At 43.2% G+C, this 25,349-nt stretch overlaps 1 protein-coding gene and 1 long non-coding RNA gene across 2 annotated transcripts in view; one reads left to right on the forward strand and one right to left on the reverse strand.

Annotated features, from left to right (window-relative positions):
- The first annotated feature begins 2,013 nt into the window (after positions 1-2,013).
- LOC308411578 lies at positions 2,014-3,909 on the forward strand. The gene is made up of 4 exons (XR_013974411.1): positions 2,014-2,116; positions 2,718-2,758; positions 3,539-3,580; positions 3,786-3,909. It is a non-coding gene; the product is annotated as an uncharacterized lncRNA (long non-coding RNA).
- A 2,725-nt stretch (positions 3,910-6,634) lies between these two features.
- The window catches only part of shank1 (SH3 and multiple ankyrin repeat domains 1), a 102,124-nt gene continuing 83,409 nt past the window's right edge, over positions 6,635-25,349 (reverse strand). The window contains exons 17-26 of the mRNA XM_080905516.1: positions 25,219-25,343; positions 24,528-24,663; positions 23,644-23,724; positions 20,061-20,087; positions 19,894-19,950; positions 19,564-19,679; positions 18,244-18,343; positions 14,091-17,619; positions 11,747-12,637; positions 6,635-8,541 (exon numbers count right to left, since the gene is read on the reverse strand). Coding sequence (XP_080761642.1) covers positions 8,454-8,541; positions 11,747-12,637; positions 14,091-17,619; positions 18,244-18,343; positions 19,564-19,679; positions 19,894-19,950; positions 20,061-20,087; positions 23,644-23,724; positions 24,528-24,663; positions 25,219-25,343 — 5,150 coding nt within the window. The 3' untranslated portion in view covers positions 6,635-8,453. The remainder of the gene's footprint in view (positions 8,542-11,746; positions 12,638-14,090; positions 17,620-18,243; positions 18,344-19,563; positions 19,680-19,893; positions 19,951-20,060; positions 20,088-23,643; positions 23,725-24,527; positions 24,664-25,218; positions 25,344-25,349) is intronic.

The following is a 25,349-nucleotide window of genomic DNA, read 5'->3' on the forward strand; positions in this document are numbered from 1 at the left end:
TTTTCCCCCCTCCCTTCCTCCTTCTCCTCTTGCCTCCCTCCCTCAACGTCTCTCACTCTCTCTCTCCTCCTCTCTCAGTAAAACAGCTACAGGAAGCGTATTCCTCTTGTTCTTCGTCAAATATCTACTTTGTCTTTTTCCCTTTCATTTGGTCACTTTACCTCCCTCACACCACTGTTAATGAAGTGTGGCAGAACATTGGTTTGAGGTGTTTCTTTGTGTCTGTGTGTGTGCATCTCTAAGTGAGTCAGACAATAGCTGAGTCACCCAACCAAAGTTTATGTTTGGCATGTGTGTTTGGGAGTTAATAACCCTAGTAACCACCTTTTAGAGTTTTAAAAAGAAATACAAAGCAGCATGGCCAGATAAGGAAACTCCATCTCTCTGCGCTTGCCTTTAACCCCCTTTTTGCTCCCCACTATTTTCCCTTGGGATCATTTGGTAGGCCTGCTTCCACAGCTGGAGGATACATCCGGTGTGTGAGTGTGCATATGTGCATGTTTATGTGTTAAAGGCAGAGCTGTTTGAGTGCAAAGCCCTCTAACGAAAACTTGCCCGCACTCACATATGCTGCTTTTGGTGACATAAAGCCCCGTGCAGTGCTGAACTCATGAAACTTCTCCTTGCCAGAACATGCCATGTAAATAACTAGACAGCTGTACATTGCAGTGCTTACACACAGCTGCAACCTGCTGTTAGGAGACAGTAATCCTATGCTGGGAGTACTATAATCAAATGTGGAAGCATAGGAGACAGATATCATGACAACACCGTGAGATCCTGTCATTAAAATGATAATAGACATAAATGTCAACACCTGATGTCAGATCCCACTCAAACAGTACAATTGTATTCACCATGTACACTTCATATGTTTAACCCTCAAAAAGCCAAGATGTTTTAGTGATTAAAAGGACCCAGTGTGTTAAAGTTTTGTGTTTATCATGTGCTGTTTCCCTTGTGCAAGATGTATTGCACATATCTGCAACATGGAGTTAAAAAAAAACAAAAAACAAAAAAAACTGAAACACTAAATCACATTTATTTAGGAATCCTTGTCTCTTCTTCTTACAAAGCAAATTTTCTTGTTTCAATAATACCACAAAATCATACTTTTAAATTTCAGGCATGTTTTCAACTATCCTTGCATCATGTTCATCCCAAAATGCAAATGAACTGGTGACTCAGTAACATCGCCTGTTTCTTCCATGCATCCTTTTTAACTTTAATTTAAAACTTTTTTTTTGTATTTGAGGAATATTTTAAAATACTTTGTGCAGAAAAAAGCTCAGAATACTTATACATTAAAATATCTGAAAATCGGGACTTTAAAAGTGAGGTGCACTATGTGGAATAGTTACAAACAAATACATTTCAAAAATAGCCCAACTCCATGCATGTGTTTGGACTGTGGGATGAAGCCAGAGAACCCAGGTAGACACTGGGAGAGCATGTAGACTTCACAACCCAAGACCTCCTTCACCACAAGTCACAGACTTTGGTCTATTGTAAATGACGACTCATCCACCTGCATTGTTTTATAGTCCCAACGACTGCAGAAAACAACAGCCAACCACTGACCACATTTTGGGACCTATGAATAAAACTGCCCTCTACTGGTTACTAAGGGTAACTGTACCTGCAACCCTCTGGTCTAGCCTTAACTTTAATGGTAATAAAGTAGTAATATTAATCATTGTGACCACCAGGGGGCAGAAATCCATACAAGACAAAATTACAAACACAAAATCACGTTTTTCACTAACTCTACTCCTCACAGATTCACTCATTACAACTGCTTCCCTTTCATTCGCATACATATATTCTAGATTAGAATAAAGAAAAAAATAAACATTTTAATAAAGTATGCTTTCAGTTTTATCTATTGTTTCAAGGGCCTTTTTACCACATTGTAGGTTCAACATCTACAATCGAAACTGTTTCTGAAGTCATGGTGCTATTATACTCTGGTACAGTAGGTGGCGACATACGCCTTTAAATAGCTTCACAGTCTGCCACTGAAGCCAAAGAAGAAAAAGAAGACGAAGACTACCGCGGTAGCAGAAGCAGAAGCAGAAGCAGAAGCAGAGGCACGCTTTGTTTTCTGGTGGAAATGGTAAGATCATATTATGAATGTTGCTCAGGTTAAGGTTTGTTTTGTGTTGTTATCTGTGGCAGTTTCAGGTGAAGCGGTCCGACTGACGGCACATCTGTAGGTGGAAACAGTTGCGACCTTTTGCTCGGACATTACATTTTTAAGGTCTCTTCTAAGTATTGTGAGCAAAGGCACCTTTGAACATATCTGAAGTAACTTGAGCTGGTTGCGATGCTGTTGTTGGTTCACATGTTTACTAGCAGTGGAAGTAACCCGACCATCGTGGGCCTGTCTCCACGTGGTCAGCCTTTAGCATGGTAGCTCACAGTGTGTTGCCATGTGAGGAGTAATTGGAGTATGATCAGGCAGTAAGACTTGAATTAATTTTGGGTTGTAGTGATTAGTAATACTGCATGATCGCTTTTATTTCAAGCGGTATGAGGATGTGCTTCCCCCCTCCCCTGATGACTTGCACTGGGCTCTGAGTCTGGATGAAGACAGCTGTGCATCTTTGGCCCTGACAAGCCAGAGTTTCTGAGGAGAAAGCAAACCAAGTGTTACACGTGCTGAGCTTCTTTACACTTCACTGACTTTGTTTTTTCTTATTTGTTAATGTTTTCAGGACTTTGAGTGAAACCGCTCAGCTGCAGCGGAGCCTTAAAGGTAAGGATTATTTGGGGTTTTCAGCACTCATTCTTTAGTTAGGATGTGTAATCTTATGAGTCCTTGCAAAATTAAGAGACAGATGCAGTTTCAGTCTGTGTCCACTTGAGAACATTAAAGACTTCCTGAGGACTATGATGGTGGGGTGAGCATCCATCCATCTGTTTATTCATTTTCAAATACTTGTCTGGAGCATGTGGGCAGCAGTCTAAACAGAAAGGCCCATCTCTACCCAGCTCCTCCAGGTCTTTTGGGGCTGTTCACATGCCAGCTAAGAGATGAAATCTCTAGTGGGTCCTGGGTCTGCTCCAGGGCCAGCTCCTTGTTGGACATGTATGGAAATTCTAATGTTAATCTGTGCCAGAGTAAATAAAAGCACCCTTAGAAAAATAAGTATTTTATTACAATCCTTCGGAGGAAAGCCAAACCCTGTTAGGGTTCACAACAATCATTTGTATTCAGGAAAAAAAGATAAAACAGGATCTGTTTTATTGTGACTGATCAGTTATTAACCAATAGGAGTGCAGCGTTCCTCAGTTTTTCAGGCAGATCCTCCTTATGTTCTTGGTGGCTGCTCTGTTTTATATATGCTGTCTATGATTTGTAGCTGTCCTTCTCCCCTGATGACTTGCACTGGGCTCTGAGTCTGGATGGAGACAGTCGTGCATCTTTGGCCCTGACAAGCCAGAGTTTCTGAGGAGAAAATCAGAAACTCTGCTGTAAAAGTAATGGCTGTGACAAAAAAAAAAAATCCCTAACTCTTTATTTTTGTCCTTTCAGTTCTGAAAAGGTGGAAATCCTCCGAGGATGGACATTAATCAGGTTCGTGTCATGTAACACTGCTTTTTCATATCTAAAGTCTCATTTCTGGTGATGCTTTGCACTGGGCTCAGAAATCAGTGGTGACAGAAGTGCAGCTCTGCCCTTGACAAGGCGGAGTCTGAGGAGATGAGCAAGCAAAAAATTAAAATTGTAGGTCTTCACTGACTGAACTGTTTGCCTGACTGCTGTTTTGTTACTTTTTCAGGTACTGATACTCCAGAAGAGAACTTCCTCATAACAATTCTGTGATTATTTTCTTATTTGTTGTGATGTTTTAATTGTAATATCTCATATTTGCTCTGATTCATCAAATAAAATCATACATCTTATGTTTGTTTGGTCTCTCTTCTACAAATATCAGCTGAAGATGTGGTGACTTTGTGTTGGATAGCAAAAGTCTTGAACAAGGGGGTTTGAGTGAGTCATCACAGGTAACACACCTGTGATTACTCAGTTTGTGGTGTCATGCTCACGTGCTCATAACAGCAGGCATGTATCCAGGATTTAAAATGGAGTGGTGTCTTTGAGTGGATCCTGGTTTAACAATCGAGCAGTTAAAATACCCTGACATGTGCATGCATTGAGAGACGTGGCTACACTGAAGCACCATGGGGATTCTATTGAAGCACATGACATAGATGGGTGGCTCTGCTAGGAGGCCTAGGGGTACCACTGTTCACCTCTGGTACTCTAAGGCTTTTTTTTTTTTTTTTTTTTTTTTTTTTTTCTTCTGTCATTCACCACAGCACTACATGTCTGATTTGACATATTTTATTTACATCAGGTAACTTTTCTGACGCAGCTGAGGAATTTATCTTCTCCCAGATCTGAACCAGCGATCTTTTGTTTGTTAGGCCAGCATGTAAACCACTGATTCACTGTGTGTATGTGGTATTGTAGTATTACTGTTATGTATTTTGATTGATCTAGTAAGGTCAGTGCTGCTTCCCAGGAAAAAAAAGATGATTATAAAACAGTCAGGAAAACACCTTAGGCCGGGCTTAAAGTACAGAACAGCACCACTGCTCCTTTGGACATTCAGTAGCTAACATACGAGGACAAACAGGCCAAGAAAACTTTCACTTGTACCTTACGATTTTCTGTTACCTCATTAAGGGTATAATGTGATTAGTTTGTGGGTTTTTTTGGTTTGGTTTTTTTTTTTTTTTTGCTGCTGCTGCTGCAAGAATTACTTTGTTACGGCTGTATTTGCAGATTAGAAGTGGATAACTTATTTTATTTCTGTTATTATAAGATAGTGACTTGTTCTTACACAGTATTGATTTAACAAATTAAAAAATCGGAGGCACCAATTTGATGATCTCAAGAAAATATCACATATTAATTTGGACTGATATCTATCTGGAGATAGAGTCACTTAAAAGAAATGATTCTAAGGCCCTTTAATATTACATTTTTGCTCTGTTATTCACCTGGGTGTAGACTTTTTGTCTACACCCAGCATATATTCTGCACTGTGGGATTATAAAGTAACACTTTCATCCCTAAGGTTGCTTAATGTGCTAAAATATTGCTATGCCATGTTTTTTCTTTAATGGCACAGTATCAGGCTGTTGCCAGATTAGCATGAAGTCTTCAACAATTTCTTCAGATGATGATAAATTTGTGACCTAAAAAGTGAGTTGGGTAGATGGAAAGATGATGAAAGAAATCATTCAAGAAATTACAAACCATTAATTAGAACTTTGTTTCTGTATCTTTATTATAATTCTAACAATTTATCTCTTAAAACATTTGAAATTCATATATGTTTTATATGAATGTGTGTATATGCATATCACATATACATATATATTCTGTAAGTTACTTTTCAGCAGTTCATATTCTCATTTTTTTAAAAGATCTCTTAAAGGAAAAGAAGTGCTTTCTATAGAGTCAGACCGATTCCCTCCGATATTCACTTCTCCAATGCGACTACGAAACGCAAAGAAAGGCTTAAAAAACAAAAAACAGCATCTCACCAGTCACTTAACAAGATCGTTGTATGAGCAAGATGTTTTTTTAAATCTTATCCAGAGTTCTTAATTGGCCCTATGTGCACTAGCAGACTTTGAGACATGTAGAGTCACACTCGACTTGTTCACCCCTTCAAAACCTCCGAAAGGGAAATGTGAAAAAGCTGGTAGTGGAAATGGGGCCGTTGCATATTATGCTGGTAATAAAACAATGAGCTATGAGCATACTAGCACATGTTAGCGACTGCAGAGGGTGCTCTGTACATACGGGAAGATGCAAACGATGGGTGAATACGGAGCAGAGCTCCTAATCCCATCAGATTATCAACAGTGGGAGGAGGGGGTGGTTGCAGAGAACAGGTCGAACTGTATAGAAAGCAGAAGAGTTAAATAAATACAATTTACCTTTTCATGTTAAACATTATTTGGAAGACAGAGATTCTTTAGAACTTTTGAGATATTTTTTTCTTTTTTACATCTTAAACCATAGTTAGACCATTATTTTCATCGTCCTTATTGCTATTTCCCTTGAATTCAAATATAGTCTTTCCTTAGCCATCTGCAAAGAGCAAATACAAAAACTGTCCCCCCTTAGTTACCTTTGCTAAATCGCATATATAGTCTGTATGGATGCATTCATGCATGTGCACTTTTAAGCAAGGTGACTATGAAAATTCTTAAATCTTTTGGCAAAAATAGACTGACGAAAGCAGAAAAAATGCACATTTGATATGTGTTCATGGACTCAAAAGCAGCAGGAGAGGTGAAGCGTTGTTCAAGGTAGAGAGGTCATGACAGAGCCCTTATATTTAATCTCAGCAATAGTAAGACAAGCAGGACTTGGGGATGGGATGAGATGTAAATGTGCCACAAAAGCTGATGTCGGGGGGATCACACCGGGTCACAGGAGAAGAGTTAAACTTGGGTCTCAAATCAATCGCCAGGGAGTGAGATATATATATATATATATAGATTAGAATGTTATAGAGAATTTAAAAAATATTATTTTGTATTATTCTAAATCATTTTCACTCAGAGCAACAGCTGCTACATTTTTACAGCATATTAAGTGGTGAATAACTTTTAAAAGCGTGAGAAAAATATATTTTGAGGCCTTAAAGGTTAAAAGGTGATTTTGATTAAAGCTTCACAGTCTCACAACAAGAGAAACAATAAGGAGAAAGGGGGGAAAACATAATATTCTTAAATGTGCTTCACATTTAATTGCAGTGCTTCTTGTCACATAGAAGCTATGTTAAGGGTACATTATGCATCTTTCAGTTCAAAAATACCTACATGTACATATATATATTTATATATCTATATAACCACAACAATTATCTTCACTTCACAGTCAGAGAAATAAGCTGACTGCACGAAAGCGCCACCTTAGCCACCAAAGGCAGAAACCGGGACTCTCTGAAGATCCAATAACAGTAAGGACGATGATAGTAATGATAGATAGTAACAATAAATCTCTTCATATCAATATCAGTATTCCAGTATTCCCATTTAAAGTTTAAAAAGTGTAAGAACAATCATAGTATTAAAACTCGATATAAGCGTTTTTCTCTGGGATCCCCTCGGCCGGGTTTTTCCTCCTGGGTTTCGTCGACAGACGGAGAGAGGCCACTCCTGGAAGGAGCCGGGGGGATTAAGTGGGAAAGAACAAGAAAATGGCAGTTTTTACTCCTTCCCTCCCCTCTCCTTTCCAGTCTGCCTCGCACAGAAGGCCTGAATGAGAGTACAACACTTGCCTTGATGCTGAGAAAGTCTTTCTCCGTAAATAAAATCAGTCTCTTTGCGTCGTCGCAAATCCCAATGAAAGCACAGTCTGTCTCCGTTTTGTACATCTCGGATCCAAACGTAGCGTGTGTGTCTATATATAAGGTGTCCCATAAATTCTAACACAAACACAGGGAAGTGCTTGTGTTTGTGTTTACATGTTGGTGTATGCATGCAGGCATGGATAGAGTAACTCGGGTGCCTGTGTGTGCATATCTGTGTGTTCATTTACTTTTATGTTGTTGGTCTGGGCACTTATTTTTGCTACAAATTTGTGATACAGTGACCAGTCTGTATATACGTCATTATAAGACTTAAGATAATAAAGAGCTATAGAGAAACACACACATACACGCGTGATCCCGATCACAGGATCTGCAGTGAGGACAGAGCCCTACCAGTGGTGAGGTAAAAACAAGACGCAACCAAACACGCAGCTTATCCACACGCAGCTTATCCACCGGCGACCTCGCCTCGTTTTAAAGAGACGCGGAGGCCGTCGCGATAACCTGCCCTACGTTCACCATTCACACAGATAAAGCCTCACTCTGGCACACATTCATCCTCATTCACCCTCAAGTACTCAGTCCTCTGGGATATTTATTATGAAGTCAGCATCCGCTCTTTAATCGTAAACTTTAAACCAGCCAGCTGAGGGGGTAAGAGCACTACTCAACAAGATGACTACGTGACACCTTTTCATTTCTTCAGGCTGCCTCTTTTCCAGTCTAACTGGCTTATTTTTGTTCCTCTCAAGTATTTGTAATCTCTGCTGCAGCCACAGACATTTTGGATGAGAGGGCGTTTGCGTTAATTGTGTTGATTGGTGGGACCGTGCGTGCGCGTGGGGAGTGTATTTGTGTAAATCAGCCTGCCACATGTGAGCAGCGCCAGCCGGTGTCTTTATGGATCGCCAGCCCTTCCTCCATCCCTGTGTTTCCACCTCCCCTTGGGCCTCGACTTCCTCTTTCTGATGCTCTCTGTGTGAAATCTTGCCCCCCTTCATTTGTTGTGTGAATCCACCATGGATAGCAGCAGCAGTTGTGTCTTCCTCCCTCATTGGCTTCAACCCCTCCTTCTGTGCCTCTCTCTCCATCTCTGTATTTGCAGCCTCAGCTCCGACTCCCGTCGTCCCTCCTCCTGTCCGTCTGTCCATCCCGAGGTGAGAGAACAGAAATGGGAAAGGGGCTGCTGGACAGCCTGCGGACAAAAGAAAAAACGCAGGACACGCGTGATGTTTCCAGCTTTCTGTGTTTGTTCGTCCGTGGTGTGGTTGTGTGTAGTTCTACCCTCTGACCCACGTTTGTAAAATGGAGAGAATAAATTGGTAAATCTGCTGTGACTCATGCAAATGGACAAGCAGTGTGACTAAGAAAACCGGGAAAACATTGGCCATCGCACTTGATGCCTGAGCAGTTGGGTGTATCTAAGTTCACCCTATTCTTCCTGTAACACTGTAGTTAATGTTGCTCCAGGATCGTCACTGCAGCTGACCGATCATGGTGCTCGGAAGTCACAGCTTTGTGACACAAGTTAGGAAAAGTTTGACTTTAAAGTTTTCTGGAAGTCAGGTGAGGTGATAAGACCAGCAAGATGGCAGACGAAGCAGAAGTCTGTACTAAAAGGCCGAATTTGGGGCTTGGCAAGATAACTTCATATTTGACCTTGAGTTGTGTGTTACTGTTCCATAAACCCCAACTTATGATCTTATAACAGGGCAACTATTTGTACTCGTTGACCTTATATCAGATTTATTTATATAATGCTTCTGTATTCTTGCCAACCATTCACAACACTTTATCTGCCTCATATTCACGCCGATTTAAAATCAGAAAAATCTTTATTTTTATATCTGTATAAGCTTATTGGTGCTGCCCTGCACAGCAGTTTCAGTTTCTGCATGACCCTTGGAAAAATTAGTTGCCACTCTTAGAACAAATAATTATTATATCTTTGTCAGATCTTCCTGTATCTAATGATAGAGTTATAATTCTAACATTATCGTGAAAGGTCTGCCTTCTGTTCAGATTTCAAATTAATTAAAGTGCACACTCTCTCATACAGAACTTTTATTATCACACATACTCAGTTATGCTGTTTAAACTCTTCAGATATTTCTAACATTACAGTTTGCTCTGTAAAATATTCTGGTCAGCTGCCAGTAGAACCGTCCATACTCATGGCTGGTCATAATGCTGACAACATGCATTCTCATAGCCACATTGGGAAACCCTGGTTTGCTTTATGGAGTTGGTATCCACCTTTCGGTCACCTCCTAGCCTGATTGGTAAAGTTGGGAAAAGTGTATTCACACAAGGAAAAGATATCGTCGGCAAGTTAAATTCAGTTCCAAGCACAATCTTCAGGTTGTGTTTGTTAAATTTCACTGCACAGACTGTAGTTTTGTCCTATGCAAATCTAAAAGTAATTGTTAAGTTTTTATTTTTAGACATTCTGGAAAATTTGTTCATGCATTCATGTCTAGTGGGCCTGATTACTGCAATGCTCGTTTTGCTAGAGATAAGTAGGCTGCAGTCTATTCAGAATTCAGCTGTAATGTTATTAACTAAAACTCACTCCAGTTTTGGAAGGGCTAAACTGGCTTCCAGTATCCCATAGAAGTGATTTTGGAATGCTCTTATTGTATTTTAAGCCCTAAATGGTCTTGGACCATGGTACAACAGTCTGTTACTTTACGTCCCATCTCGCACTCTTAAATCTGTCACTGCCAAAACGTTAGACATATAATTTCCTCGGAGAGATAAATTTGGGATGTAGTGTTTTCTGTTGCCAGCTTATCCTGCCCAAAACGTTGGAACAACCTACCTCAAAATATTCAGGAAGCAATCTCTAAGAGTTTCTCGAAAGCATTGGTCTTTAATCTTGCAATTAACTTGTGGCCCTACTTGAAATTAATCACTGAATCCAATTCAAGCAAGAGGGTGCTGTTCTTCAGTGACAATAAATCTAAAGCTGTCAGGATCCTGAGGTAAGAGGGGTCATTCTAGGAACCCACCGGGTGTCCTCTGCTGACTTTGCAGGGCTTGCAGTGTAGCCAGCAGATATTTCTCCAATGACTTCCTGTGCCACTAATTGATTAAAAATCCAAAGGATTATTTTTTTAAGGACTATGATAAGCAAAATGATGTTAAAGTGATGGTTAAAAGATTGCATTACAGCAGTCATTTGTTCTGAAAACTTTTTTACATGTATGCACCAAAGTCAGTTCACATATGATTGGTCAACAGAAGTCACACCACAAACAGGAAGTGGAAATCGCTCACCTACAGATGTCTAGACAGACAACCTGTCTAGACAGGGCTGACTAGTTTAAAGGGCTGACAACCTTTAAACTATAGTAACTGGCCCCATGTTACTTTTCCCCATGGTGTCCCCAATCACCACTATGTGTAGACTTGGAGATATATAACAAAATAAGAAAAATAACCCGAATAACAAGGAGTAATAACACAAAAATCTTTTATCTTTACCTAATTCCACTGATAATGAAAAAAGTAACATTGATGCAATGTCAGGTCAATTTATGTCTTGGCAAAAATCATTTTAAAAATACTGAAACTGCCATGTTATTTTTATCTTATGGAGCCCTGGAATTCCCAAAAGGTGAGCTTTTTATCTGCAAACAAGATCACTGAATTGTGGTGAATTAATTGTCTTGTGCATGCAGAAATTAATATGCTGCTCTAAAAGCTTAAGCTACCCTCAGCCACATTACAATGGGCAGAAATAAAATAGCGAAGTTTTATATTGACGAATATAATTTACAGTGAGTCTCTAACACTTTCAGATACACTATATTTGGTAGCTGTCCACATTTGAAGTTGTATGTATGTCAAGTTATCAAAGTAATAGCTTATGTATGCACAAATGAGAATAATTTAGTGCATATGAGTACGAAATTTTACGACATAGGACTTCAGTAGCATGTGGATTTTTTAAGGTAAGATAAGGAGAATGCTTATTATTGGGGCGATCGTGGCTCAAGAGTTGGCAGTTCATCTTGTAGCCCCAGCTTGGACAGTCTCAGTCGTTGTGTCCTTGGGCAAGACACTTCACCCACCGCCTACTGGTGATGGCCAGAGGGGCCGATGGCGCGATATGGCAGCCTCGCTTCTGTCAGTCTGCCCCAGGGCAGCTGTGGCTACAACTGTAGCTTGCCTCCACCAGTGTGTGAATGTGAGAGTGAATGAATAATGGAATTGTAAAGCGCTTTGAGGTTCTCGAAAAGTGCTATATAAATGCAATCCATTATTATTATTATTATTATTAACATCGGGTGTAAGTGCTATAAGCACACATAGTACTGAATGGTATTAACCAGATAGAAATCGCATTTTAAAGGTGGCATTAAAGAGGCTTTACAGGTTGCACTTAGCAGCCATACCTGTCCATTACACTCCTCAGGGCTCGTTCTATATTCATGCGGTGACCCACTCGTGTCACACCCAAATCCAGATAGTCGTCCTTGGTCAGGGAGGGCAGGTGGGTGCCATCAATCTCATTATCCAGGAAACGCTCTCTGTGCTCCCCCAAGTTCAGGTATCCCAGCCAGTCTGCGACGTCATACTTGGTCCAGTAGGGCAGCGGCTTGGAGGCGAAGGGCTTTGTGGGAGAAGGGGGAGGTAAATGGGGGTAACTCAAGCAGGGAGGCGGAGGGAGAGGGTGTAGAGGTGGAGAAGAGGCCCCAGACAGGAAATGAGTTGGAGAAAGTGATCGAGAAACTACTAAGGTTGAGTTTGGAGGAGGCGGCGCGCCAGAGGGGGCAAACAGGGGAGGCGAAGGAGAGAAGTAGGGGTCTCCGAGAGGGTTCCCAGGTGATGGCGGAGTGACCGAACCGCGGAGATCATAGATGGCACTGTACAGAGGTGAGGTAGGGAGAAGTGGAAGGGATGATGGCCGTGGTGGGCCCATATTGGGTCTCTCTGAGGGTGAGATGAGGGGGCTGGGTGCTCGCCTTCGCTGGAGAATGTGTGATTCTGCTTTACGGGACTCACGACTGGGGATAAACTGGAATTCCAAGGCTTTGGTCCTGTAGACAGGTCTGTGTTTGGGAGAAGTAGGATAAGGGGAGTAAGATGTCGGTGACAGTGGGGAATGTGAACGTGGCGGCTGAGAAGTTGCTGGAGGCTGCGGAGATGGTGATCGTCCCCAGTTGGGGTACTGGGAGGCAGGGGTGGGAGACAGAGACAACGATGGCTGCGATAATGAGATCGGCGACGGCGACAGAGATCGAGCTGAGGGCGGGCTCAGAGCTGAGGCTGAGTCTTCTGAAAATCTGTGAGAAGAAAGAGAGAAATTATCACAGGGGAAAAACAGTGATGTAAAAAAAATTACAAACATACACACACTAAGGGAAACAGTGTCCAGCTATTTTAGACCGTGTGGAGTAAAGTGCAAAAAATTGATTTGAAGGTTAACATTTTTATATTTTTTCCTGTCACATTATCAAAGTTATCACAGCCATGAGTCCATGATAATGATAATATCACAATATTTACACAAAATTAATTCCTTAACCATAGTTTTACAGTATTTTACAGACAAAGGGCTTCAGCATGGTTTGGTATGTTGCATTCAAAATGAGAGGAAACAAAATAAGCAGAATGTATTTAAAACTTTTTAAAAGGCATTATAATATTCAAAATATTATTATATCTTGGTCAAATCATCACAACCTCCTAGCATTAACCAGGCTCCCAGTCACATCATTTAGATTAACCTCCCTCTTTATAAAGATTTCTTATAGAGATTTCTCTAGTTCTTCTTATAAAAGAACTGTGAGGCCACTAAATACCTGAGACTTCTCATTTCTGATTCTAACTTGTTTAGCACGTGGCTAAAATGCAACCTAATCCTATCCCCGGTGGACGTTAAGTGACAAAATAATAATTCCCTATATATTTGTAATGTTATATATGTAGTGTTCAGTGTGTAGACAAAACATCATCAAAGGAAATAGACCAACAAACTGCAGAGACTCAATCAGGTCAGCCACAACATGTGACACACCTTTGAGTCAAGCTGCGGGGCAAAGTAGTGTATTTTAACGGAGCTGCGAGTAGTAGAGGAGAAGAAGCAGCAAGAGTGGACAACAAACTGGTCATTAAAAAGAAAATAAAGTCCTCAAAAGCTTCACTCGGCAGTGTAACAGCTTAACTGAACCTATGCGAGTGACTCAGTGGGTTTGTTTTGGAACGTGAATATCTCCCATGTGAGAAAAGGAGCTGCAGGAACAGAGAAGCGTAGTAATCTCCCTACTTTAGTCAGCAGTAGTTAAAGCAGTTACTGAAAAGCAGGAAAGCTGTAATTAACCAAAACACAACTCTCTAATAATGACTGTCCTGGCATTGGATTGTTTTGTAATATTATTATGTGCACATTTTTAAATTGATATATATATATTTTCATTTTTAATTATCACTGTCAATACGGTATGCTGCAATATCCTTGATTAGAGATAGAAAACAAAATAGTGTGGAAGTGCTCTATTACCTGTTTCTGCTTCTGAGAGAAAAACATGGAAAAAGCCAGAGAAATAAGAGAGGTTTACACAGTATAGACACACTTACGCAAGACATAAACAGACAGTGCACAGTTTGAGGTTTTTTCCACAGAAGCTTGCACATCACAAGTGATGTATTCAGACATTGACAGAATGACAGTAACGAAAAATGAAGTTCATGCTTTGACGAGAAAACATAATGCAGTCAAGTTACGGCAAGCCGTACCTGTGTCTGCTCAGCTGTGTCTGGCTGCTCCAGCTGTCCTTGGTTCTTTGCTGCAGCTTGCTGCTCAGTTCATTGATGATGCTGGGCTTCATACTGGATGCGGGAGGGTAAATTTTCTTCCCCTCTAAAAGCGCCCCACGCTGGCCGCTCCCATCGCCAGACATCTGACTCTCTCCCCAAAGAGGCTTCATCTCAGGAGTGCGTGGCCGCTCAAAATATGGTGAAGTGGGACGTCCCAGATTCTGCATGTCCCTTACTCCATATCCGTCCTGGCCGCTTTCGTCCTCTGCCACTCCCTCCTCGATCTCATCCTCTTCCTGTTCATCTCGCCGCCTGTGGGAGTGGAAGGACGCGGGAGCAGTGCTGGTTTGTCTTTGTAGCTCCCCGGCACGACCTCCCTCTCTGAACCTGCTTGTTTTAGGGTAGGTGGATGCTGCTGCCGTAGCGTTCTGCATCTCAAAAGTCTGTCCATCCAGGTAGCTCATGTAAGACTCCAGAAAATCTCCTGCCCTCTCTGCATCCCCTCCCCCTCCCATCCGTCCTCCAGGTCCTCCTCTCTCCCCTCTATCTAGTCTGTCTCCCCTTAGAGCCAGGATGCTGTCCAGGTGGTGGTCACTGCTGCTGCGACTGTCCAGCTCTTCGATCCCAGAGTCCACCACAGTCTCCTGGGACTCTCCTTTCTTGGCGGTCGGGGGAAGACGGTGGTGCTCTCCTGGCCTTCGGCTTCCTGTGATTGCGGCAGAAGATGCTGAATGCGTGGTGTGTGTTCGCTCCTGGTAGAGCTGCGTGGAGGTGCTTGTTGTGGTGGCAGCGGTGGTGGTTGTAGCAGCACAGCTAGCGGTCGTGGCATGAGAGGCAGTGCCCCTTTGTGGGACAGTGGTGGCAGCAGTGGACGAGGGCGCTGGGGGACCACGGTAGGCTGGAGGAGGAGCAACAGTGTGAGGGGGAGGTGTTGGTGAAGAGCGCCCATGAGTGTGAGTGCTGTTGTAAAGATGGTGGGACATAGAAAAGGGTCTGTGGTAAGAGCCAGGAGGAGGTGGGGGTGAGACTGATGGTGGAGGTGGAGGGCCCGAGGTGGGCTGCAGAGTAGAGGGTGAGGGTGGAGGCTGTGGGTTGGGTGATGTTTGTGATGGGGAGGGAGCAGACTGAGTCAGGTTTGCCACCTCACTGTCATAAGATGTGAGACTAGAGGCGGTGGAGTCCCCGGCCTGAGGTGAGTGAAGGGGTGTATGAGCAGGAAACCCACTTATAAATTGTTCTTTTTGGGGGGGCGGAGGGGGCGGTGGTGGAGGAGGTGGGGGTGGTGGTGGAGGGGGCGGGACCTGCTGTTGGCGGGAGGTCAGGTTGTTGGAGAGCATTGCGCGTTGTGAGTATCCCGATATTCCCCTGTCGAAGCTGTTGGCGAACTCTAAAGGGGGCGGGAGTGGGTCTGCGTAGACAAATTCATCATCTGCATCGACTGAGGGGGCAGGGGGAGGGAGAACCATCAGCCCACTTCCCGTGCTCCCTGTAGTGCTCCTTGTCTGCTGAGCACTGGTAGGAGGAGGAGAGGGAGGTGTGAGGGATAGTATAGTGGCATCACTTTGACTTTCCATCCTGAGAAAAGTGGGCCTCCGCGGCTGCTGTGACTGAGCGGCCTGGTGGGCGGCGCTTTCAGCCGCTGCTGCATTAGCAGCTGCCTGTTCCACCCTCCTCATGTAGCCCTCTCTCTCCTTGTCCCTCTCCCTTTCCCTGGACAGCTCCCTCTCCCTTTCTCTCTCCCTCGATCTCTCCCGCTCCCTCTCCTTGTAACTTGGCTGATACGGCTGAGACTGATAGTGGTGTGTGTGGACTGTTTTGTCCTCTGAAAAGCGAACTCTTAGCCCCTCACGGGCCCCTCCTCCTTCCCGCTCCCTCTCCCCACCGCCACCGTCCTCACCCCAAACTGTCCCAACTCCTCTGAGGATTCTGGGTGAGGGTGGCCGTCCGACAGTGGCTGTTGTGGCCGCCAGAGAAGAGGAGGTCACCAGGTACGAACTTGAAGACTGGGAGGCGGATGACACTGGTTGAGAGGTGACACTAGATGAAGGAAACACCACGCTCGACATTTGGCGGGTAAAGTGATGCTCCGCTCCCCTCCTTAACCTGCTGTCATCTCTCAGAGCACGCTCTCTGGCAGCTAGGGCAAGGCCTAGTGGCGATGTGGGGTCAAGAGCCTTTCCTGTTAGAGGGTGGATGAAGGTGGTGGTAGTAGCGGGTGCTGGCTGCCTGCCTGCTGCTGTGTATAAATCAGTAGGCACAGACTTGGGCTGATAGTCCAGAGCAGATGAAGAGTACTCAGGTAAGCCAAAAGCAGGAGGCATACTGCGAGTATGATGGATGAAAGTATCCCCAGAGAACATGCCCTCATCAATGGACTTGGACGGGCGCAGCCTCGTTGATGAACTTTCAGCCTGTGTGTTAAGCGGTTGCTGTGATACCTGAGTCCGTGTTACTCCTCCTATTCCATCGCTCACTCCTCCGAGGCTCACATCCTCCTCAGCAGACATGAACAAGGAGGCACTCTTTCTGCGGGCTTCGTGAAACCGCTCCCTGTCTCGCCGAGCTGCGCCCACAATGGCGGCCCCAAACTGGCTGGTAAAGTCCAGATTATCCTGGGCTCGAATAGAAGGCAAGGATGGAGGTGGGGGTGCTGGAATGGATGGTGGAGCAGGGGGCTGTGGAGCAGGGGTGGAGGGTGGAGGACCATGCGGTGTTTTGGATTCATCTGCCTCCCCTGATGCTGGAACGTCAGCCTCCACGCTGCTGCCCTGGCTGCTCCGCCCACTGCTGCTGGTTGAGGGGGCCTTAACGATGATGGTGGGAATAGGAATGGAGCTTTTCTCCATGGAGCCTTTGCCCCCCAGCGTGCCCTGGCCCATACGCAGGTCCTCCACTTTAGACTGCTTTACCAATGGACCCTTACCTCGCCGCGCCCCTCCTTTAGGACCACCTGCTCCAGCGCCAGCTGCACTGCGGTCTGCACGCTGGGGTTGACTCTGGGTAGTCTGTTGTTGCTGAGGCATTACAGTGGCAATGCTAGACGGGGGGACAGCAGTGCTGTATCCTCTCCTAAGACCAGCTGCCTTGGCCCCTGCACCAGCCCCTACGCCAGCTCCAACAGGCTCCCCAGTGTAGGCAACCTTCCGCGAAGCAGTCCTGCTTTGAGCAGTGTGGGCAGCTGTGTGTGCATACGGGGTTGTGTGGTCCACCGCTCCAGCACTGGGGCCTGTGCTGGCACCACCAGTCCTCTCCCTGCCTCCATGAGTGAAGTGTAATGCCTGGGAGTAGGGCTGGTAGTGTGCAGAGGTGGATGTGGACTGGGACACGGAGACAGAGGGCTGCTGCGATGTTTTTGTTCTCCAACCGAGTGGCGGAGCAGAGGAGAACGGTGGATCCGGTGGGGCTGTGGTGGGAGGAGGGGGGATGTCATCTGGGCCAGGCACCGACAAACTCCGGGCAAACTTCATGGCTGGAGGATGGAGGAACTGCTTCTCCTCCTCAGGCACCCCTACATAAAAGGAAAAAATAGGGATGAATTGGGGTTTAACTATGAGCATATAAGAAATAAGAAAAAAAGAAAGGGGGGGGGGGGTGTTAAATGTACAAAGGTAGAGAACAAGAGAAGCTGAGAGTAATATATGAGAGTGTCTGTCTAAATCTGCCTGCCCAAGCACCTGCCAGCAAGTCTGTCCTCAAATCTTATGTTTGTTAGTATATAATTCAGTTAGTGCTACATATTCCACAAGCACTAGCAATTAGTAAGCGAAGCACAGCAGCATTTTTGATGTGGATCACAAGAGAGCACATGAATATTTCTGAGGGAACCTTAGCAAAGCCTTACTAAGCAACACACCCATAAAATAACCCATCAGAGGGAAAGAAAAATGTAGGTTACCAGCACTACTTCAGCACTACCAGCACTGTTAGAAATAGTATAAGACAAACAAATATCTTTTTTTTCTACAGATAAAATGCACAGAGTTTAGAGCCACAGACAGGACATTTTTGGCTACAGACAAACAGGTCAGCACAGCACAGACCTCTACTGGCCCAGAGGACAGACGGACAGGTGGACAGAGGGGCAGACGGAAAAAACAGACAGCCTCACCGATGGATTTTTGCCGCAGCATACCGTGCGGTGGGCCATGACCTGAGGTGTATTGTCCACGGTCGTAGCCTAGGCCCAACCCCGATGACATCACCCCCATCCCGGACTGATCCCCGTAGTTTGGCTGAAATGATAAAAATCAAAAGCCTGAGAGTCATGAGACGCACATGTATATAACACTGCATGGGAACAACAATAGATGAGACTAAAACAAGTCTGCAAATAGTTTCTTGTTTTGTTCTTCTTCACCGGTACAGCACTTGTTCACTTAGCAATATTTGTATGATTTTAAAGGTACTTTGTGTAATCATCCTCAGCAGAATTTGTCTTAACTTTCGCCACCAGGTGGCAGCATTCTACTGCTCATTGTTGCAAATAAAATTTAAGATGTGCTGCTATTCTTTTCACAATTTCTCTTTAGCTACAGCCATTTTTTCAAGGTTCTTTTCCTTTTGCCAGGACTTGCCATATATTGTTATGTTAATTTTATTATAAATTGTAAAACTTGTTGTGAGCAGTTTCATGTAGGAACTATTTTCTTTGAACATTTATTGCCATCTGCTTTGTTTATAATAGTTGTGCACCAATGGTTGGTTAGTAGATTTTCATCGTAGGACCATGTTTAGATTATAGCAGTAACATTTATAGACAAAAGTAAATACTACTTCTGGCTACTTTTGGCTTAGTCATAGTATGACCAAGATTGTCAAAGAAGACTTCATTTTTTATTCAATATGATGCATAATGAGTGACTAAGACCATAAAGTCATCAGCAATTGGTTTATATGTGGTTTCTAGTCTATCCTAAAGACTTGTATATTATAGGAAGTCTTTTGTCAATTACAGCTATCGCCATCTTGTGGTCGTTAGATAGAATGCAGGTTTAGACACTTCTGTATTGTTTTAATTTTTCCAATGTGGAAGAATGTCTATACTTGTGACAAAGACCTTCTTTCCCCATAGGCCTATATGTCCATTCTAACAGGCATTGGCCACTCAATTATTTGTTTTGTTTGTTTGTTTTTTAGCTTAGTTAGTTTTTTGTTTTTGTTTTTCAGCCCTAAAGCTTCTTTTATAAGCATAGTTTAACTGGTAATGTATTGATAGCATTTTTTTACGAGATTAAGCATTGTTTTAAGTGACCTGATAATACTGAGAAAGGCCAACTGACCACACTTTACCGCGCTATTATCTAAAACTACTTCTATCATATTTTTCTTTGAAATTTTATCCCACATATTTTTATCTCATTTTATGGTAGCCATGTTGGCACATACACACAAACACACACACACACACACACATCTCTGAACACTCGTAAATTTACTGCAGCACAATACACACCTCATTGCCATAGAAACTTCTTCCCCTGTCCCTTTTTGGCCCCTGTCCCCGTGTCCCCGGCGCCTCATTGGTGCTGATTGTCTGCTGAGCTGCTGCAAGAATTTCATCGAGTTTATCTGAGAGAAGAAAAAAGGGGGAAAGAGACAGACAGAGAGAAGCAGAAAGAAAGAGAGCAAGAGAGACAAAGGAACATACGACAATGAAACAGAAAAATGGACAGCAACAAAATGAAGGGAACAATGTGCAGGAAGGGCCACACTTGACAAAGGTGGATGAGAAAGAGAGGAAGAGGTTCAGGAAACATCCGCTGAAAGACACGAGGTTTCTTACTCAAAGCCATCTGATAGACTGTCCTCTTCTTCTCGGTAACTTGTGAGGATTCGAATTCTATAGGAAGAAACGCAGGACAAGCTCGGTAAGACACTGCGTGGTGAGTGCCAAGTCATTTTGGACAGACATAAATACAATGCCTTAAACGGGAGTGCACCAGAGCATACCTGATTTTTTTTTCCAAGGGGTAGCAGCTGGAAGGAGGACAAAAGGAGACTTAAGTTTTGGCAGGATTGAAAGTGCAATAGCGTTGTTAATGTGAATACTAATCATATTCCCCAGAGCCCGACAAACTGAGTCACCTCTCCAAGCTTTTTCGATCTTCGATGTAAAACAACGTGCATCACACCCACGCTTTAGGACGGCTAAAGCATGCACACTAGTGTTACAGTAAATATGCTGTACACACATACAATATGCTCTGACCAACACACACACTATTGGAAGCAGACTGAAGCCAACTCCCACCTCTCTCCACTGTGAAATGGTTAAGATCCCGTCAGCAGGGGAGTGAGGACAAAGGAGACAAAGAAAAGCAGAGTTAGTGGTTAACCGAGTGAACAGGCAGGAGGAAAGTCGAGGAATTAAAGGTGACCCTTAGCATTCGCTGGTTTGAGTGAGTTTGTGTATGTGTATGCGTGTGTGTGTGTGTGTGTGGGGGGGGGGGGGGGGGTGCTCATCTGCGCTACTCATACTCGAGCAGTTATATTTCATAATGTGTGGTTTATTGAGCTTGATTAAACAGCAATTAAATCTAATGCACAATGGTTAAACCAGCTATGAAGGGTTTCTGTGCTTGTGTTTGTTTCATCTCTCACAAAATCTACACTGCACACATCTTTTCAAAATAAGCCATATTTTTATTGAAACAAGTGTCCAAACATATTTAAACAAAGCTTGAATGTAATTACTGTCAAGAAAACAACAATTTGTTGAATAAAGTGCACCGCAGGATCACTCTGGTTTTAATGCCCTTGTTATCTTGCAGCATGACTTCTAGCTGAACCGGGACACTGCACCAATGACAGGGGTGAGATAGTTTAATAAGCATCACAGCTAAATGAATTCTAATGCATTAGAGTAAGCATATGGCAGCGGCTGACATGGCTTCATCACACATTGTGCTCCTCTCACCTTGATTTAGTAGAGGAGGCACAAGCAACCAGATTCAAGTGCAAATGAAGAAACCAGATCTCAACTTTGGTTATTAAAGGACGAATGCACTTTATATTGAGTCAGACTTTAGATAAAGAGAGATTAGATTTACATGCTAAGCATCGCCATGGAGTATAGTGAACAGCACCCATGGGAGACTACTGTAACCCCAAAGATGGCGGTTGTCCCACCTCTGCCCTTAGAATAAGCCAATAAAATAGTCGAACTGGGACTCAACTATGATATTCATTTTGTTATACTGACACATGCAGACAGCAGAGGTTCACGGCAGATTTAGTTGCCTCGCATAAGGTAAAGCTCCTTGTTATCAAAGCAAAGATGTCATAAATGCACTTTTTGACATTGTTCTTGGCTTACTATATCTATAACTTGAGTGCTCTGCTGTTGGTGAAGTCATAATATCGTGCAACTTTTCTACAGAAGTATAATATTCTGGGGCAAAGTTTTCAAGCCTGAATCTAAACTTCTTTTTTTCATCAAATTTCATGCAGTTTTTATGTCCCAGTGGCCAATGGTGTTATAGTTATGGATACATTCTCACTTAATTAGTACAGGAGTTTCAGAATAGTTGCCCAGAGACATTTAAAAAACCACTCCAAAGTGGAAAGACTTTCTTCTGCCCTGGCTGGGCACGAAGTTTTCAGGCCAAAAACCCGGTATGATCATATGATAACAGTATATAAGGCTTGACAGATTTTTCTTGTTTTAAATTAACACATAAATAGATAATATCGATGCAGATACCTTGTTAGGAATTGTGAAAAAGATATACAATAGAGTGGTTACAAATTATGCAGCATATGCTTGTATGTTTCTTAAGCTTAGTTTGGCTCCTCCCTCATTCATAAGGGGTCGCCACATTTGGTAGCTCAGCATATTTTTATACAGAATCCACTTCCTGATGCAACCCCAAATGGATTTGGAGTTGCATCAGGAAGGGAATCCTTCACTTGCTAGGTGAACAGTACTAAAAGCAACAATATTAATATGACTATTATTGTGTGTGCATTAACACTTTTGTTGCTTGGAGTGAAACTGTAAGGATCAGATCATACATACAGTGTTACTGGTAAGATTGAGGAGTCTATAGTGAGCATTGGGACAGTAGGAAAGTGGGTTAAGGGGTTTAGGAAACCTGCACTTGTGTGTCAGACTGGGTGCTCATGCTTTGGGTGGTCAGGTGAGATCACACCACAAAAACAGGGCAGGTGAGGGGAGGAGATGGGGGCGGAATTAAGCAAAAGCCTAATCTCTACACTCAGGTTCATCAAGTCTGATCCTGATTTGGACAAGACTAGAATAATAAGAAGAACAAGCTACTTGAAAATGATTAAACTGGACGCCCCAGAGGGGGCATCTCCTGCCAGGATGAAACCAGGGATCTTTTGCATGTTAGGTAAAACCACTAAAACAAGCCCAGATATTTTTTTGACACTGGCCCCTGGAGAGTGTATATGCAGCGACATCATGTAGAAGAGTGTGTATAGCTCTGGATAGCACATATGGGTCAACAATGCAAGGAGCTCAAGAGTTACCTAACAAAGCCTAGCTGATCATTCTACTTATTCTCATGTCATCAGCTCTCATATATTATTAGCCGTTAACTGGGCATGCTCAGAACCAGAGCGTTTTAAGTGCTTGGAAGATATAACCCAATCAGCAGTAAAATACTGGCCAGCGTTCTGATCAGCAACTCTCCTCCCACTATTTTGCCTCAAATAGAGATGGCATAGCCACACATAATGCAGTCACCATAGCAACAGACCTGGAACAAAGTTTTTTTTTTCTTTCTTTCAATTTTTTTTTTTCAAAAATTACTCATCTCAATAATTTTATCCTTGGTGTGATTTTCTTCCAAATCAATAACAGAGATTTTCAACAAAAAAATAAATTAATTAAAAAATGGAGTGGCTATTTTGCAACTTTCTCACAGATGTATTAAGACCAGACACCTCGCTCTGATGCATGTAGCACCCGCAAACTCTGTTCAGGTGATACCTTTGCAGTTTCAGTGTTACCTTGGCGACAAATGCTTGCTGAGTGTCAGCATGAGTGCGAGCAGAGGGGCTGGTAGGCTACTCTGTGGGTGCTGGGGTTAAGTGGGCGGGGCCAGGGAGCAGTAAGGGGTGCAAGGGGTAAGAGGCAAGAGAAGCGGGCAGTGAGAGAGGGATCACAGGGTAGATGGCGACGCTCGTTTTGGGTGGGGTTACCTGTAGTGGGGGTGCTGGAAGTGACAGTGTGGAACCTCTGAAAGAACAGTGAAATGCATTGAGACTGTCATCCATGGCGGCAGCCAATCTTCTTTCCTGCTAGTTTCTATCACTGAATAAGTGCGCTCTCTCCTCACTACTGTCTTGCCATCTAAATTTAGCCCTTGCTCAACTCTCCTTCACACTTACAGCATCTTTAACAACCCCCAACTCTGGTTTCACACTGTCCTATCATTCAACACCACCTCAATCTGTTTCTACCCAGTACAGCACCCCGCTTCTTTGTCTACATCTTCCTAGCTCCCCTTACTTGTTTCAATTCATCTCTTTAAAAAAAAAACAGTGGTTTAAACTAGTTTCTTACCCATCTCCTCCAATTCTGACGTCATTGATTTGGACCGCAGGGCAATAGCTGGAGTGCTCAGCCTTTTACTCTGCTGGGGGACTGGAGGAGAGTGAAGAGAAAAGGAAGCAGTGGTCAGTCAAGCTGTTCACGAACAAGGTTCAATTAGGACCAGAATTCATCAACAGCAGCCAACACCAACGTGTTCTCATCCCGTATACTGCCGTCCCGTCAGATGCCGCTGGCATCACTGAGATATCCACAAGATGTCCTTTGGCACTGGTTATGATGGTTGAGTGCCAATTTAGGGAGCCAGCATATGATTCAAGCCTGCACAGGAAAATTATACAAACACTTTTAGAGAGTGTTTTTAAAGGTGAGACCACAGTTTTTGTCCATTCAGATGATGGCAGTTTGTGCTGCATCACAGTTTTTCAACCATCTGTGGGGTGTCTGGTAGGGCTGGTTATTTAGTCAGATTTTAACCACAATTAGGACTTTGACTTCCTACAGTAAAAAAACCCCAAAATAATCTAAAGATGAACTAAAACTCATTTGTAGTTGAACCGTGTTTCCCATCTGGGAGCTTTCACTTGTTGGTTGGTTTAGGCACAGAAAACTTCTCGGTTAGCTCTGTTAGACTGTGCCTTTGCTTTAAATATACTTCTTCAAACATTAACCCTGCAAATTGACAAATGATGCCTACACAGTGATTAAACATGGCTCTGCGAGAGCTGGAAGTGAGAGAGTTGTCTATGCATTATGATAGACCTGTGTGCCACAGCAAAGGACATCTTGCGCAGTCGTCTGTAAGTGTCAAATAGTGACATTTTGTCAATGTCAAATTTGACACCCTAGGAATGAGAACAGGATGGCACTCCAGGAAGAAGAAAGCAGACTCTTACTTTTCTTCCTTGAACCCTCCTCCATGTCAGGGTTGCGGGTTACCATTACAACCTTGACCATGAGGCTGTTACCACCCTGCCGGATCATGTTGACGACCTGCCGGTGACCAACTTTCACCACATTCTGACCGTTGACCTGGGGCACAACACAGGTGTAGATATTTATTTCTTTTAAGAAAATTCATTTTTATAACTTTCCCCTTCATTTACAGCATGTCAATGAACCAGATGGTTGACAACGTTAAGCACTTGTAGTTTAGAGTTTCTACACATCACTATTTATAAAAATTGTTCTTTGTTAGCTTTGGCTCACAAGGAATTGTTTCAAACTTTTTGTTTTTTGCTACTCTTGATTCTGTGTGATGTCAATGAAAGTTGGCTTAAAGGAAGAGGAAAACTGATGATCTGCACCAAAGCTTAGTAAAAGACAAATAATGACCTTTTTATTTAACTATAGAGCTACTTTAGCAAACTACAGAATAAAAATACAAACCAGGAAATGGGCAGAAGTAGTCTACTGTAATGTCTTTTTATTCACACTCACACTTGTCTAGATTGCTTCTCCTCATCTGCTGATTTTCATGGTGATTCAGTTGCAGATATAGCATTTTAATCAAGTTTTCTGACTTTGGAAATCAGATTCACTGGTAAATAATGACTATAATAAATAATAAATAATGATAATCACTACCTCTATTAGGAAATCCCCCATCCTGAGACCGGCTCTCCAGGCCACACCTCCCTCATCCACTGACTCCAAGTACTGCAGGGCAGGGAAGGCAGGGGTGGGGGTAAACTCTTCGATAGGAGTCTGAGCTGAAG

This window comes from Rhamphochromis sp. 'chilingali', assembly GCF_963969265.1.
Source record: "Rhamphochromis sp. 'chilingali' genome assembly, chromosome: 15".
In the NCBI taxonomy this organism is placed as follows: domain Eukaryota; kingdom Metazoa; phylum Chordata; class Actinopteri; order Cichliformes; family Cichlidae; genus Rhamphochromis; species Rhamphochromis sp. 'chilingali'.